Below are 16,466 nucleotides of genomic sequence, written 5' to 3' on the forward strand. Positions count from 1 at the left end.
ATCAAGAAAAATAGAAGACTCAAGTTACTAATCACAAATGAAATAGAGGAAGTCAGAAGTAAAAAAAGTTGGGGAATACAGTGAACAATGTGTATGCCGCAGTTTAGAGAATTTGATGAAATAGGCAAATTCCTAGAAAGTTACAAACTTACCAATACTGATGTAAGGTGAAACAGAAAATCTGAATAAACCTATGATGCAGATTGAATTGTGTCCCCCTAAAACATGAATCCACCCCTGGTACCTGTGAATGTGACCTTATTTGGAAATAACAGTAGTCTTCCCACTTGTAAGGGGATGCCTGAAACTACAGATCGTACCAAACCCTATATATACTATGTTTTTTCCTGTACACACACCTATGATAAAGCTTAATTTGTAAATTAATCACAATAAGAGATTAACAACTAATAATAAAATTGAACAATTATAACAAAAGTTATGTGAATATTCGCTCTCTTTTCTCAAAATATATTATTGTACTGTACCATGGGTAACTGTGGAAAGCAAAACTGCAGATAAGAGGAGACCACTGTAAGGTCTTTGCAGATGTAATCAATTTATGATGAAGTTATACTGGATTAGAGTGGACCCTAAATCCAATGACTGTTGCCTTATAAGGGGACAGAGATTGGAGTTACACTGCCACAAGGCAAGGAATGCCAAGGATTGTCAGCAACCACCAGAAGCTAGGAAGAGGCAAGGAAGGACTCTTCTCTAGAGCTTTCAGAGGGAGAATGACCATGCTGACACCCTAATTTTGGATGCCTGGATTCCAGAGCTGTGAGAGAATAAATCTCTGCTGTTTTAAGCCACCCAGTTTGTGAAAAAATATAGCACCCCTAGGGAACTAATACAACTTAGAGCAAGCATTGAGATTAAATTAGTAATTTATAAACTTCCATCAAAGAAAAGCCTGTGGCCAGGTATCTTCACTGGTATATATATTTTTTCTTTCTTTTTTTAAATAGAGATGGGATCTCATGATGTTGCCCAGGCTGGTCTCAAACTCCTGGGCTCAAGCGATCTGCCCGCCTCAGCCTCCCAAAGTGCTGGGATTACAGGTGTGAGCCACCACGCTCTGCCTTCACTGGCATATTCTATCAGATGTTTAAAGATGAATTAATACCATTTCTTCACAAACTTTTTCAAAGTATAGAAGAAGAGGGAAGACGTCCTTATTCTGTGAGGCCAGTATTATTTATATGAAAACCAAAGATATCACAAGAAAACTACAGACAAATACCATTTATGAGTACCAGCACAAAAAAGTCCTCAACAAAACATTAGCAAACCAAATTTTGCAACATATAAAAAGTGTTATATACCACAACCAAATGGAATGTATCCCAGGAGTGCAAAGTTGGTTTAACACCCTATCTATCTATCTATCTATCTATTTATTTTGTCTCACCCTGTCGTCCAGGCTGGAGCACAGTGGCACAATCATGGCTCACTGCAGCCTTGACCTCCCAGGCTCAGGAAATATTCCTGCCTCAGCCCCCAGGTAGCTGGGACTACAGGTGTGCACCACCATGCCCAACTGTTAATAATTTTTTAACTGATTTGTAGAGACGGGGGTCTCCCTGTGTTGCTCAGGCAGGTCTCGAACTCCTGGACTCAGGCGATCCTCCTGCCTCAGCCTTCCAAAGAGCTGGAATTACAGGCATGAGCCACTGTACCTGGCTGGTTTAACACTCTTACGTCAATTACTGTAATACAATGTATTAATACAGTAAGTGACACCACATGATCATCTCTATAGACACCCTCCAAAATGGCATTTGGCCAAATCCAGCACTTTTTCTTGATGTAAAAACAAACAAACCCAACAAACCAGGAATAGAAGGGAACTTTCTCAACCTGAACTACAAAAACACCAACTAAAAGATGGAACAGCTTCCCCCAAAATCAGGAACAAGGCAGGATGTCCACTCTCACCATGTACATCCACCGTTGTACATGAGGGTTCTAGCCAGGGAAATTAGGCAATAAAAAGAAACCAAAGTCATTCAGATTGCAGAAGAAGAGGTAAAACTGTCTCGGTTTACAGATGACATGATGATGTATATAGAAAATCCCAAGAAATCTACAAAACACTGTTAGAGTTTAACAAGTTCAGCAAGGTTCAGAATACCACATCATTAAAAAAAAAAACATAATTGTATTGCTATACACTAGCAGTGAACAATATGAACATGAAAGTTTGAAAACTATTTACAGTAGCATCAAAAAAATACAACACTTTGGAATAAATATAAAAGAAGTATAAGACTCATATGTTGTAAATTACAAAATATTGCTGAAAGAAATTACATGGAAAGACATGTTCATGGATCAGAAGACTTAAAATTGTTACCATGGTATTACTTCCCAAATTGATATGCGGATTCAGTGCATTTTCTACCAAAATCCCAACTGACTTTTTTGCAGAGATTCACAAGCTGGTCCTAAAATTCATATGAAAATTTAAGAGACTTCAAATAGTCTAAACAATCTTGTAAAAGAAGAACAAATTGGGAGGATTTACACTTTACCAGTTTCAAAACTTACTATAAAACTACCTTGGGCAGCTTAATGTGATGCTGGCTTGAGGATAGATATATAAATAGTGGAATAGAATCGAGTGTCCAGAAGTAAAATGTATGGCCAGTGACTTTTGACAAGAGTTCTAAAATAGTTCTTTGGGGGAAAGAATTGTTTTTTCACCAAAAGGTGCTGGAACCAAGTGAGTATCCACATGCAAGAGAATGAGGTTGGACCCGTTCCTTATGCCATACACTAAATTAACTTGACATGTATTATAGGCCTAAAAGTAAGCCCTAAAACTATAAAATTCTTAGAAGAAAGCATAGGGTTAAATCTTCATGGCCAAGTTTTTTAGGTATAACATCAAAAGCACAAGTGACGAAAAATATATAGATTGGAATTCACTAAAGTTAAAGCTTTCATGCTACTAACAGTACCGTCAGTACTATCAAGTAATAAAACTCAAAGAATGGGAGAAAATATTTGCAAATCATATATCTAATAATGGACTTGTTTCAGAATATATCAAGAATTCTCACAGTGCAACAGTAAAATGGTAAATGACTCAATAAAAAATGAGCAAGGATCTCGGCCGGGTGCGGTGGCTCACGCCTGTAATCCCAGCACTTTGGGAGGCCGAGGCAGGTGGATCACAAGGTCAAGAGATGGAGACCATCCTGGCCAACACGGTGAAACCCCGTCACTACTAAAAATACAAAAAGCCAGGCATGATGGTACGTGCCTACAGTCTCAGCTGCTCGGGAGACTGAGGCAGGAGAATCATTTGAACCCGGGAGGCGGAGGTTGCAGTGAGCCAAGATCACTGTGCTCCAGCCTAGGCAACAGAGTGAGACTCCGTCTCAAAAAAAAAAAAAAAAAATCAATGATCTGAATGGACATTTTTCCAAAGAAGGTATAATGTGCCAATAAGCACATGAAAAGATGCTCAACATCATTAGTCAACTGGGAAAATACAAACCTTAAACCGTGAGATGTACCACTTCTTATCTACTAAAATGGGTGTAATAAAAAAGATAACAAGTGTTCATAAGTATGTGGAGAAGTGAGAACCCATATACATTGTTTTTGGTAATATAAATGATGTAGCTGCTTTGGAAAATTGTTCAGCCTTCCTCAAAATAGTTAATGTGATAGAGAAATTTATAAAAGAGAATGTTGGCAAATACAACTATAATAAAGGTTCTCATTATTTATAAGACTTAAAATATTTCATTTAAATTTTTTAATACATTATATAGCAAACTTACTGTGCCTTATATAGCAGTGTTTAAGGATCATTATTTTAGTTTGACTATGCCAGTGCTTCATATTAAGCTTTTTACAACATATAATCCATGCTAAATACATATTTTGGTTGTGCTTTTAACATAAATCTTAGGATGAGAAATTATAGAAAGCCAGTTGCAAGTATCAGTGGGTATTTTTTAAATTTTTGAGGGAATCATTTGTGCATTATAACATGTCTTCAATGTGTTGTTTAATTCCTTTTCATTGTGCCAAGATATGTCACATTTTCTTATTTAGAGCACTTAGATATGGAAATAAAGGCATTAATTCATACATTAAAGTGATTTCAAATAAATTATATGCGCTAGAACTTAAAGAACACTTAAATATGCACTTAGCTTTTTAAAAATACTTTTATTTTCTGTTATTGTAAGATACAAGAGTGGAGGTAGGTGCAAAGTATTGTCAACTTGGTCCAGTGCTCCTGCAGTCTGGGATTAGAGGCTGGGAATCTCAGGGATGATTATAGTACAGCGTATTGGAACTTTTTGGTCAGAGAAACTTTCTGATGTACTTTTCTTTTTTTGAGACAAAGTCTTGCTCTGTCACCCAGGCTGGAGTGCAGTAGCATAATCTCAAGTGCAACCTCCACCTCCCAGGTTCAAGTGATTCTCAGGCCTCAGCCTCCTGAGTAGTTGGCATTACAGGCATGCGCCACCATGCCCAGCTAATTTTTGTATTTTTAGTAGAGACTGGGTTTCACCATGTTGGCCAGGCTGGTCTCGAACTCCTGACCTCAAGTGATCCGCCTGCCTCAGCCTCCCTAAGTGCTGGGATTACAGGCATGAGCCACGGCGCCCCTTCGGATTCACTGTTTATATTTCAAAGCTGTTCAAACATAGATACACTAACAAAAATCAATGCATTGCTTACACTCAGAACATGCAGTGCATTCTAGTTTTCAGTTCATTTTGCTAGTGCTGCTTTCGACCAGTTAATCTATTTTACAACCCATTAAAGGTTTGAGAATCACAGTTTTTAAAAAGTAATCTAAAGACAGAATAGTGAATTGAGATGTATTCTGAGTTTTTCTTCCTAATGGCCTTTTAAAAGTGTTTGTGTTTTGTGTCTGGTGAAAAATAGATCTCATGCTAGGATCCTCAAATGAGATTTGGAATTTAAAATTTTTTTTTTCTTGTAAATTAAAAACGTTCTGTCTGAATTGAGTTGCCTGTGAAAGATAACTATAGAATAATAGAGTGCTTTCAAGGAAATTATTCCTCTGGCACTTAAAGTTTAATTAGACTAAGTTTTGAACAAAACTCATAGTCAAAAAAAAGTGGATAAAATCCAACTAAAGAATATGTTTACATTTATTTTGCTTTTATACTTTTTCATAAAATTTATACTGAAGTTTTAAAATATTTTAATTGCATCAAATTAATTTGCCTTATTTGCTACTAACTTTGTCTTTGATTTCGTATCTATGCTTTTGATATTGAATGGGAAAAGACTTTTGTGCAACTATTTCACCAAGTATTTTTGCAGGGACACTTAGTCGGTCTGGATGAACCAGCTTCGGGAGCTGGTCAAGAAGCTCTGCTTAAACAAGAGCAAGCAAAAATCATTCGATTCGAGAGACAAGCAGAAGAATTCCTCAATGCAGTCTTTTATAGAAAAGGTTGGTTTCAGTGAAGATGATATTTAGCATCTGCTTGTCTTGTGTTATTAATCTCCTTAATTTCAATGTCATTTTTAAAGTTCCTCTTAAAAAGATTTTTCTTTATTGATGATATAATTTATATTGTTCTATATCCCTTGGGTCAAGTTCAAATTGGAATTAGGGTTAAGGTAAACCCTGTTTGCCACATTTAGGCTCTGACGTGATGGTGAGTTAATAGTTTAGAAAATTATTACGAAATTCTAAAAATGTTAAGCTCTCAGTAGTACTATATTTTGTTAGACAACTTATAGAGATAGTTACTGTTTTAATCACTGATAACTAAAACCAACTGTGGTTTTTTTTTTTCTTTTAGTGATTCCAACCTGAAATTTCATTTGGAGAGAAAATGTAGTTATATCATAAAATTAGATTTGTAAGCATTTTTTTCCTTGATACAGTCTTGTTTCACTAAAATTTTCTATATTAAAATTAGGGAAATTATTATTATGTAGTAAAACTTTTCCCGCTGCATTTGAGGTGGCATTTAATAGCTCAACCTCTTGCATTTTTAAAATTTATCTTTCTCCTTGAAACTTTTGTAGGCATGTTTTACATTTCTTTTGAAATACAGAAAAGTTCTTCAGTCATGGAGTCTTGAGGCTTATAAATCCTTCATAGAGGCATTCAGATTTATTCTCTATTCACAAAGCATAATTGCCATCAGCCAGAACCTCAGGAAAGTTCCCTTCATATTGCCTTCTAGTGAACAGTCTTTACTTTTAAGAAATTCTGGCCGGGCACGGTGGCTCAAGCCTATAATCCCAGCACTTTGGGAGGCCGAGACGGGCGGATCACGAGGTCAGGAGATCGAGACCATCCTGGCTAACACGGTGAAACCCCGTCTCTACTAAAAAATACAAAAAACTAGCCGGGCGAGGTGGCGGGCGCCTGTAGTCCCAGCTACTCGGGAGGCTGAGGCAGGAGAATGACGGGAACCCGGGAGGCGGAGCTTGCAGTGAGCTGAGATCCGGCCACAGCACTCCAGCCTGGGCGACAGAGCGAGACTCCGTCTCAAAAAAAAAAAAAAAAAAAAAAAAAGAAATTCTAAATGGATTTATACTTCTTAGTTATACTTTTCCTCCATTTCCAAGATGGTGGTTACTATGATGGGTTCTAAAAGTTTCATACAAACTCTTGATAATCTTAAATATTCTTATTTAATCTTCAGCAGACTCAGTGATTCCATTTTCTTTAATAATTCTTCATATGTTCTAGTTTACACCTCTCATTCCTCTGGAAATTCCCTCCTTCCCTTTGACATTGGTTAAAAGTCTCATAAGTGCTGGTTCTGTTGGGTTTCTTTACAGTTGGACACTAACTGGGCTTCTGCTTAATGTGATCAGTATTTCCAAAAGGTGGTATAAAGTACAGTGTCATATAAAATTAAGAAATGCACAGAGATTATTGTCTGTGGCACTTTTTCCCCTATTTTCTTCCATGAGCACTCTAGGCAGAATTAAATCGTTTAGTACATCCTTAATTCTCTGTAAACACCCACTAGCATCTCCTGACCTAAATCTCCCGGCTCAGTCTCCTATGTCTTCTTATTCCTGCACACTGCTCAGAATTCCAAAATTATGTTCAAAATAATTGTTTTTTTAGTTTTATGAACATTTGATTGTTAAAAGCAAATTTAAGTATCAACAACTGGTAGAGCAGTTCTATCAGTTTGCTTACCAAATAAAATGTCTTTGCAGCTCCTCTCCTGAAGGATGTACACAGAGTCATTGATCTGATGTGTTGTTATAGCAAGCTTCATTATCTGAAAAGAGGACTTCCTCTCCCTAATTTACATGGCGGAACCACTTTTCATCCACTCTTTGCTTAGGGGACATTAATAAGGTCAATCATAAGACTCCTACAGAAAAGTTCTGTCGCACTTTTCTACTAGTCCCATCCCTTTGTCATAGAGGAATAACTTTAAAGTTTTTATAAAGTTTTTTTAAGAAATTAAGCTTTTGGGTTATAACCTTTAGGGGAGGAATTTGTACCTCAGAATCAGTCTCAGGATAGATTTCAAAAGATGGGAATGCTCTGAAATTGTAAGTTGAGTTTATTTGTTTAAGTACAGGCATGTGATGCCCAGAGAAAGAACTCTTGCTCTGGAATTTGGACATTTTCTTCCCCTTTATGTATTAATATTGATATTTTTAGATATAATTCTCTTGTAACCATCTCCAAAATAGCCATTAGTACTCTTTAAATTAATACCGAAAATGTTTAGTATCCAGGGATATAATGGACATTTTAATCTGAAGAGAATCTTTTGTTTTAATAAATAATTCAGATGCTTAGATTTGGTCCCTTGTTTCAAAGTATTGTAAATTCTGTATTTTAAATAATTTGTGTAAAGATTATGTATAGTTAAGTAGAATCAGAGGTGGAATAAAAGTAGGCTTTTATGATATGGAATCCATAATAAATTTCATTTTAAGAACAGTAAACCTTCTACAAATGTCATAATGACGTTTCTTTTCAGCTTGCTTTGTCACTTGTATTAAAAAGGTTAGATTTGCCTTTTAAGATATACTGTGATGTAACATGTTTTTCTGCAGTTTTATTTTTTATCTGATTTGTTGCTTTTATTTGACTCAGTTGTGCTGTGTTCCCCTGGGTGTGGATATGTTTGTAGATGTGTATTTTAAGTATGTCAAAGAATGAAATCTGTTCAATAAATTTTCACAAGATAGAGAAATTCAAATGGCAGAGGTGTAATTCATAAACACTGTCTTGTCTCATGACTATGTTTTCATTCAATAAAGAGACAAGATTCTGCAGACATTGAGTGCTCAAAGATAGTGGTCTGTGGTCCTTGTCCTAATATCTTTGACTCTTCACAGAGCTCTTTATTAATACTACTTAAACACAGAGGCATCTCATAAATTCATAAATTTTATTTTACTTTTTGTATGGAAATTTCCTTTATGTATTACATGTTCTCCAACTATTCAGGGGTGAAAAGGTAAACTAATGTACTAAAACTTGAAATTTATACAGTGAGTCATATGGAGATTTATGTAGGGAGAAAAATGGGTCTTAACTGGAAAGTTAAATGACTATTAAGAAAATTCAGTGGATGGAGATATTTAAAAAGCAGTGTATATATAAAATGTTTATTAAAACACTGAGGAACCATTTTCAGTAACTGTAGCAACTTCTGAACCTTACCTGGTTCCATACCTTTATTTTTAAACCACCGGAAATACTTATAGTCTCTTATTTATGGAGAGGACATTTCAAGTTATAAATACTGCTTAGTATAACAGAAACATTGTTACTAGTAGAGTGAACCTCACTAAACCCCAGAAGATGAAATAAATAGCACAACTTTGTGAGCATCTTCTGGTATTGAATATCATCCTTTAGGGGGAAAAAAAAGCCTGTTCTTAGGAGTCCTGTGAGGTTTTGATGATGTATTTGTTTGTTTGTTGTTTATTGTGGAGATTTTAGATTTTAGTTAGTAATTAGAGTCAGTTTTTCTTTAACTTTATAAATTAAACTCTTAATTTGTAAGTTCCTTACAGCTCCAAAATACTGTGGGTAAAAGTTATTTGCCTTCTATAGCTAATCTTTAAAAGACTAAAGAAACCTTGGTTTCCTGATAACTGTCTTGGAAAGCCTCAAAGGTGTCTTGGGAAGCAAAGGTCACAGGTAAAACAGTAAGACCAGGGGAAGAGTTTTAATCGAGGGTCTATCACTAATCACCTGTATAAATTTGTAGTGGCCACCTACTCTTTTGATCACATTTCCCTTTTTTTTTTTTTTTAAGGACTATTTCATGTTGACTGACTATTTAGTATTCAACTAAATTGAATACACACTTTAGACCAGGCAAGATTAGGTATATAGAGGTACGCAGAGGTAAACAAACACATTTTCTTCATTTTATTTTTTTTTTAAAGGGCTATTTCATGCTGATTGATTTGATTGACCTGTTTAGTATTCAGCTAAATTGAATACACACTTTAGATCAGGCAAGATTAGGTATTTAGAGGTACACAGAGGTAAACAACCACAGTCTCAGCTCTTGAGAAGCTTAGTCTTCCTGATTGACTATTATAGTGTGGTAATTTAGAGGCGTGATGATAATATATTTATACAAGTCATTTTCCCTTTCATCTTAACCTCTTTTGCCCTTCAGAGTCTCTCCCAGTGCTAAAAGGTTTTTGAGTTAATGAGTTCTTACGGTCTAAACTTAACACTGACTAGAAATTGATAATTTAGATGTTTATTTCATTATTTCCCTATTGTTTTACTAGTTGACAGAGTTTATTTAAAGTATCCTTGGAAAATATGTGGTTTTTCTTAGGTTTTTGAGATTTGACATTTAAACACCTAGCCCAGAGGTTCTGAAATTGTGGTCCCCAGACCAGCAGCATCTAAGAACTTGTTAGAGTGCCAGTTCTTGAGCCCACCCTAGAACTACTGAATCAGAAACTCTGGGGAGAGAACCCAACAATCTGTTTTTGCAAGCCATCAAGGTGATTCTGATGAACATTAAAGTGTGAGAATGATTGCCCTAGCCTAAAATGGATCTGAAAATTAAGTATCTCCTTTTATAATCTTGGTGTGCCTTCTGTCTTTAATATAAAGTAAATTCAGCACTCATGAACTCAGTAATGCATTCTTCAAATATTTAGGAGAAGGTGACTGAGGAAAAAATCTAGGGAAACCTGATGTGACCTATAGGTGTGTTAACATGAGAGTAATTATTTCCTAAGAGAAGGGTTTTGGGATTTCTGTGTCAGGTAAGTGATTCTTGCCCAGAAGATATTCTACTTGTTATCCCTTTATTTAATTTCATAATGTTCAATTATTATATGGGGCAAAATGTTTAGAATTATTTTAATGAAAATTTTATTTTTAAAAATCGACAACTCAAAAGCTTAGAATATATAAGTCAAAGGGGAGATACTATTTTTAAGATAACTGCATTTTAAGAAAAATAAAATGAAATTTTATGTTTACTTGAAAGCTGTTTTTTTTTAGTACATTGTCCCACTTTAAAAGTAAATAAATCTTTATTTACAGACAGTCCCTGGGTCTCCGACCCCAATATTCCCCTAGTGGCCCGTGAGATCATGCAGCGAATGATCCAACAATTTGCTGCTGAATATACCTCAAAAAATAGCTCTACTCAGGACCCCAGCCAGCCCAATAGCACAAAGAACCAAAGCCTGCCGAAAGCATCTCCAGTCACCACCTCTCCCACGGCTGCAACTACTCAGAACCCTGTGCTCAGCAAACTTCTCATGGCTGACCAAGACTCACCTCTGGACCTTACTGTCAGAAAGTCTCAGTCAGAACCTAGCGAACAAGGTATGGTCTGTTGTCAAGGTCTCCTCTATCTTATCAGAATACTTTAATTTAGGGAGAAAAAAAAAAAGTGTTGGCAAGCAGAGCATCAGCAACAATAATAGCATAAAAACTAATGTGATTTTTAAATTATTTCTTACTATGCAGTGATGGAGAAGTACAGCTAAAGTTGTTACAGCTTTATCTGTCAGCAGTTCATGGTCATGATTGATGTACCACTCAGGAAAGTCAGGTGGTTAACAGTTGTCACTAATCTTTCATTTGCTTGATATTTATATAAGCGTTTTATATTTTCCATAGTATTTTTATGTTTTTTAAAACTCCTATGGAAAAGTAAGTTTTCCTCTTAACTATAAATTTTCTAGGACTAGCACCTGTCTGAGAAATATGCCTCTACTTGTTAAGTATAAGTTATATGCTCTGCAAATGAGATCATAAGGAAAAACATGTATTTGAATTTTGAAAAAGAAACTACTGGGGTTACAAATAGAGAAAGCAGCAAAACATACTTTAGGTTGTTAAGTATATTCAATGTTTTATAAATACAGAAACACATACATAAACACACACATCCACTGACTAACTTGAAAGTATTTCCAAAAGGGAATTTGTTGATGAGGACACTAAGTGATGAAGTTAAGAGGTTATCAGTTTTGTTTAGCAAATATTTCTTGAGTCTCTGAAGTTTATTTTCTTCAGTAGATATTCCTGTTGCTTTGTGATCTCATTTTACCTTTAATTTACAAAAATTGAAGCAAGCATTTCAACTCAGCCACGGTTTGAACCACTACAAATTGTAAATTGGTGATGTCTGTACTAATGAGATTTTATTGTCATAGAAATCTTGAGTATACAGAAAGGTTATGAGATTATGTGGATTTATTGGTGAGAAATACATGCTTATTTTGGAAAATACATTTAATTCTTAAATAACCTCTTTGAAATGGATTTTCTTTTGAGTAGTTTTCCTTTGCTTTTATCCTTTTCCTGTGTGGTGAACAGCAAACAAAATATCTGAGTTCTGAGAGATTTATTGACAGGAGACCTCCTCCTTGTTCACATTTCTCATGTACCTTTGGTTACCATATTTACAAAGTTGTATCTTTTTTATTGATGATTGTTTTCCACAAATTGGTAGTTTTCATTAAAGATCTCTTCACTCTAAATATTGCGTCAGAAGCTTCAGGTTTATATTAGGAGAATGACAACGTAGAATTATATTTAAACTATTAATGGAGGTTAACATAAAATGATACCACGTAGTCTAATTTAACTGGTTATAACTACTGTTACACTTAAGAGATGATACATTGTATTGACAGCATGCTCTTACAAAGAGGAATTTGAACTACATGATAGCATTATAGTATGTAGACTTCAAATGAAGTAAAAATTTTAAATTATATTTCCTTAATGAATGTGTTTTCAACTAAAAAGCACAATATTTTTAGTGGTAGACTTAAAATATATTGCCTGTTTGATTAGACAAATTGACTATTTGACTTGTCTTTAAATAATAGTGTCTTTGGTTGGAAATGTTGTAAGCAGTACATTTGCTACTTAGATGTATAATTGGGTTAGATGTCTAATAGGATAATTGGTTCTATAAGCTTATGATTATATTTTTAGAAATATTAGTGACTCTAATGGACTAAACACTTATGAGTGTAGTGATTTTTTGTTTACAAACTCAGTTGCCTGTTTATTTCTAACAGCCTGAAATAAAATGTCCTCCGATACAATTTGTAAGTAGCTTCTACCCTGGGGTAATTTTTAATGTAACTAGATTGTAAGACCCCTCTGCTGGCCAACTGAAAGTCAAAGACATTGTGTATTATCTTGTTCTGTTAATTTCGGTCAGAGTGGTAGCTTTAAAATATTTCTTTTCCGGGTATTTCAATAAGGAGAAAAATGTCTTTGAGGGAAAAGAAAGTCTTCTAATTTTATATATTAACATGAATTTGCGATTTGGTCTAGTTGCAGTAAAAAATGGTTGTACTTCCAGGCTCTCATCAATATCAAGACAGTTTCATTCTTCTTTCTTTCAGCTTTCTTCACCAACTTTTAATGTCTTCTTAATTGAAAAATCCTTACATTCATAAAATCCAGCAATTGAATTTTGAATCTCTGCAATTTTTTTTAAGACTGAATACAGGCCGGGCGCGGTGGCTCACGCCTGTAATCCCAGCACTTTGGGAGGCGGATCACCAGGTCAGGAGATCGAGACCATCCTGGCTAACACAGTGAAACTCCGTCTCTACTGAAAATACAAAAAATTAGCCGGGCGTGGTGGCGGGCGCCTGTAGTCCCAGCTACTCGGGAGGCTGAGGTGAGAGAAGGGCTGAGGCGAGAGAATGGCGTGAACCCGGAAAGCGAAGCTTGCAGTGAGGCGAGATCGCCCCACTGCACTCCAACCCGGGCGACAGAGCAAGACTCTGTCTCAAAAAAAAAAAAAAAAAAAAAAAAAAAAAAAAAGATTGAATACAAGTATACATTTTTTATAGTGGTCTAGAAAACTATTAGGACACACCCAAATCATAAATCATTAACTGATTCATCTTACAGACCATCTTGTTTAGTATATACATGTGCTTTAATGACAAAAACTTACATTTAAAAACAATTTTTATATCTTATTTAAAATTTTCTATATCCAACGTGTATGTACTTTTGGAGTTTCAGGTAGATTTAGCTCTTGAGGGATTTGGTTCTATAGTTTGTATGCCACTGTGGGACATTAAAAACTTGTATGCTTTGATCAAGGAAAATTTAGAAAATGGAGTCTTAAAAATTCTGGTAACAGCGGACCTCATGCTATGTAAACTGCTATTTCTAGTATTTCACTATATCTTAACATCTTCAGTAATATGTTTTACCTTTTCTTTTTGCCCCTTTAATAATATATTTAGCCCTTGAGGATATTAAGTATAACATGCCTTGCTAAATTTATGTTGCTTCAGGATTGAATAACTCAAATATATGACTAGCGTATCGGCTTACAATAAGCCTACTTACTGCTTTTTCATTTTTAGCCTACTCAGTTTACATTTGCTCCTAGCTTTTAATATCCTCAGTTGTTTCTTTGTGTCTCTGCAGACGGTGTACTTGATCTGTCCACTAAGAAAAGTCCATGTGCTGGCAGCACTTCCCTGAGCCACTCTCCAGGCTGCTCCAGTACTCAAGGGAACGGGTAAGGGAGAATATTTGTAGCCTTACACAGTTTCATATAGATAATTCATCAAAGGTTGATGCCAGTCTCCTTTTACATTTTAAAAAATAACCCTTCTAAGTAAGTCATTTATAAATATGGACCATAGGTCAAGTAAAAATACAATCTGTGCAAAGTAAAATTGGCTAGTACAGATGAGTTTTTGTCAGTTTAGTACAAATAGTAAATAACCATGAGTATGGCAATTATTTCTTTAGACTTTTTGTTGTGGCATGTTTTGGAGTGTGAAACTCAAGTTAAATAATTCTAAAGTTTAGATATAAAGACAGTGTTATGTGTGTTGAAGCAGTTTAATGAAAATTGAGCTCCAATACTTGGTATCTCTAGTGGGATTTGTGTGTATGTGTGTTCGTTTTTGTTTCTTTTGGTTTTGGTGGTTGATTTAAACTGTACTTTAACTCTGGCAGTTCAGAAAATGTAGTTTTCTGAAAGACTGATTGTAGATGTTGATGCATAACCATCTTAGGCTACCAAGACATTGTTACTTGCTCAGTTTTGATAACTCTTAGGAGACTAAAGTAAATTCTCTGACTCCCTGATTTTATAGTATAAGAACTGTCTTCTCCCTGTGTGTATCTAATAACCAACTAGAAAAGTCAGATATTAATAAAGACATTCAGATACCATGTTGAAAAAGCATTTCTATAAAACTGTGTGACAAAAAATCAACTTTATCTAGATACGAAAAATAACTTGGTAAGTTTAAATTAGTTAATACTTAGTCTTATTTAACTTTCAGATTATCAGTGTGGGGAAGTTACTTAGATATTAAAGGAACAAGTGGATGCTAAGTGGACTAACCTTTTCCAACTTACTGTTAACTACCTTCAAAATTCCTTTACGGACTTCTAAAATCTCCCTTTCTCTAAAATTCCAAAACTTTTCATTTCCAGAAAGTACTAATTTAATCCATTATGCATAGTTTACTAATCTTTTTCTTAACCCTTTCTTTTCACTATAGATATAAGTCACTTATATCTTTTCACTATAGATATAAGTCAGCATGTTCCCAAATCTTTGGGTTCTATTTATATATCAAAAGATACTTGAGCCGGGTGTGGTGGCTCACGCCTGTTATCCCAACACTTTGGGAGGCTGAAGTGGGCAGATCACCTGAGGTCAGGAGTTCGAGACCAGCCTGGGCAACATGGCAAAACCCCGTCTCTACTAAAAATGGAAAAATTGGCCAGGCGTGGTGGTGTGCACCTGTAGTCCCAGCTACTCAGGAGGCTGAGTTGGGAGGATTGCTTGAGCCCAGAAGGTCACAGCTGCAGTGAGCCATGATCACAGCACTGCACTCAAGCCTGGGTGACAGAGCTAGACCCTGTCGCAAAAAAAAAAAAAAAACCTCGAGTTGTGTAATTTAAGGACACATGTGAAAGTCCATGTGCAGTTTGCATAAATACATCCTTTGCTTAAGATTCACTGTAAACTTGGCTACCAGGTTCATGGATTATATGGCTGAAGTTGCTGTTTTTGTCCCTCTGAATGGAAAGTGTTTTCTACTGGTTTTATGGAAGAAAAATGCACCAATAGGATTGCCCATCTTTTAGTTGAATATTCAGTGTTATCCTAATTGTGTTACTGATGATAGTAGTCCCCATACAGTTTTGTAGAACATAACTGGTTTATCATTTCTGAGAAGCCCTGTTTTACGCCTAGTTAATGTAATCACCCGCTTGGGCCTGTTTTGCCACATGTCAGTCTTAATATTGATAATCTTTCCCTATTGTGAAAGTCAAAACCTTATGAATTAACTTTGTCTAAATAATTGACTTTTTAAACATTATTTGAAAGCCGTCCATTTGAAATTTCAAAATAGGTGTTGGTATTTCAAGAAGGGAGGTTTTTTTTTAAGCCAGAGAAAACTGCTAAAAACTTGTTTATATCCCTCTGACAGTAATTACCTTGAGCAGAACTTAAGGGGTAAATAAAGAGTAATTTCTTTTAAGCTTGGATTATTTCAAATGGAAAATCATGATACTCATGTATCTGCAACTAGTAGTGTTTTAAAATGAAGACATGTGGTAAGTTATAATGCAGTGGGTCTTTTGGTTTGGTTTGTTGGGGAGTTTTTTTTTTTCTCTCCCTTGGGGCTGTTAGCCATATATACATATTTCCCCCCCCAAGCAAAATAAGCAATATTATTTGGAATTGTTTGATTTTTGATGATGAATATCAACTTGTTTGTGGGATAAATGAGCAGTTATCTATGGGTTCCAGTAATGTATATGGTTTCAGTTTTAAAACTAGTTGTCATGAATGTTGAATATATTGAATTAAAATAACTAATTTGGCTTACTCTTTTATTACTGTACTTGTTTAGTGGTAACGTCACATTGGCAACACAATTCTGTGTAGATATATGGAGAGTGATGATTACTTTGTAATTAATAATTAAGATGCTATTTTCAGACAGTT

The 16,466-nt window shown here is 35.2% G+C and overlaps 1 protein-coding gene across 8 annotated transcripts in view; it reads left to right on the forward strand.

The window, feature by feature from the left end:
* The window catches only part of LCOR (ligand dependent nuclear receptor corepressor), a 160,930-nt gene that overhangs the window by 102,292 nt on the left and 42,172 nt on the right, over positions 1-16,466 (forward strand). For all 8 annotated transcript variants that reach the window (XM_007963714.3, XM_073019222.1, XM_007963715.3 and 5 more), the window contains 3 exons: positions 5,326-5,458; positions 10,532-10,819; positions 13,913-14,006. In XM_007963714.3, the coding sequence (XP_007961905.2) occupies positions 5,326-5,458; positions 10,532-10,819; positions 13,913-14,006 (515 nt within the window). The remainder of the gene's footprint in view (positions 1-5,325; positions 5,459-10,531; positions 10,820-13,912; positions 14,007-16,466) is intronic.

Source organism: Chlorocebus sabaeus, chromosome 9 (assembly GCF_047675955.1).
Source record: "Chlorocebus sabaeus isolate Y175 chromosome 9, mChlSab1.0.hap1, whole genome shotgun sequence".
NCBI lineage: Eukaryota > Metazoa > Chordata > Mammalia > Primates > Cercopithecidae > Chlorocebus > Chlorocebus sabaeus.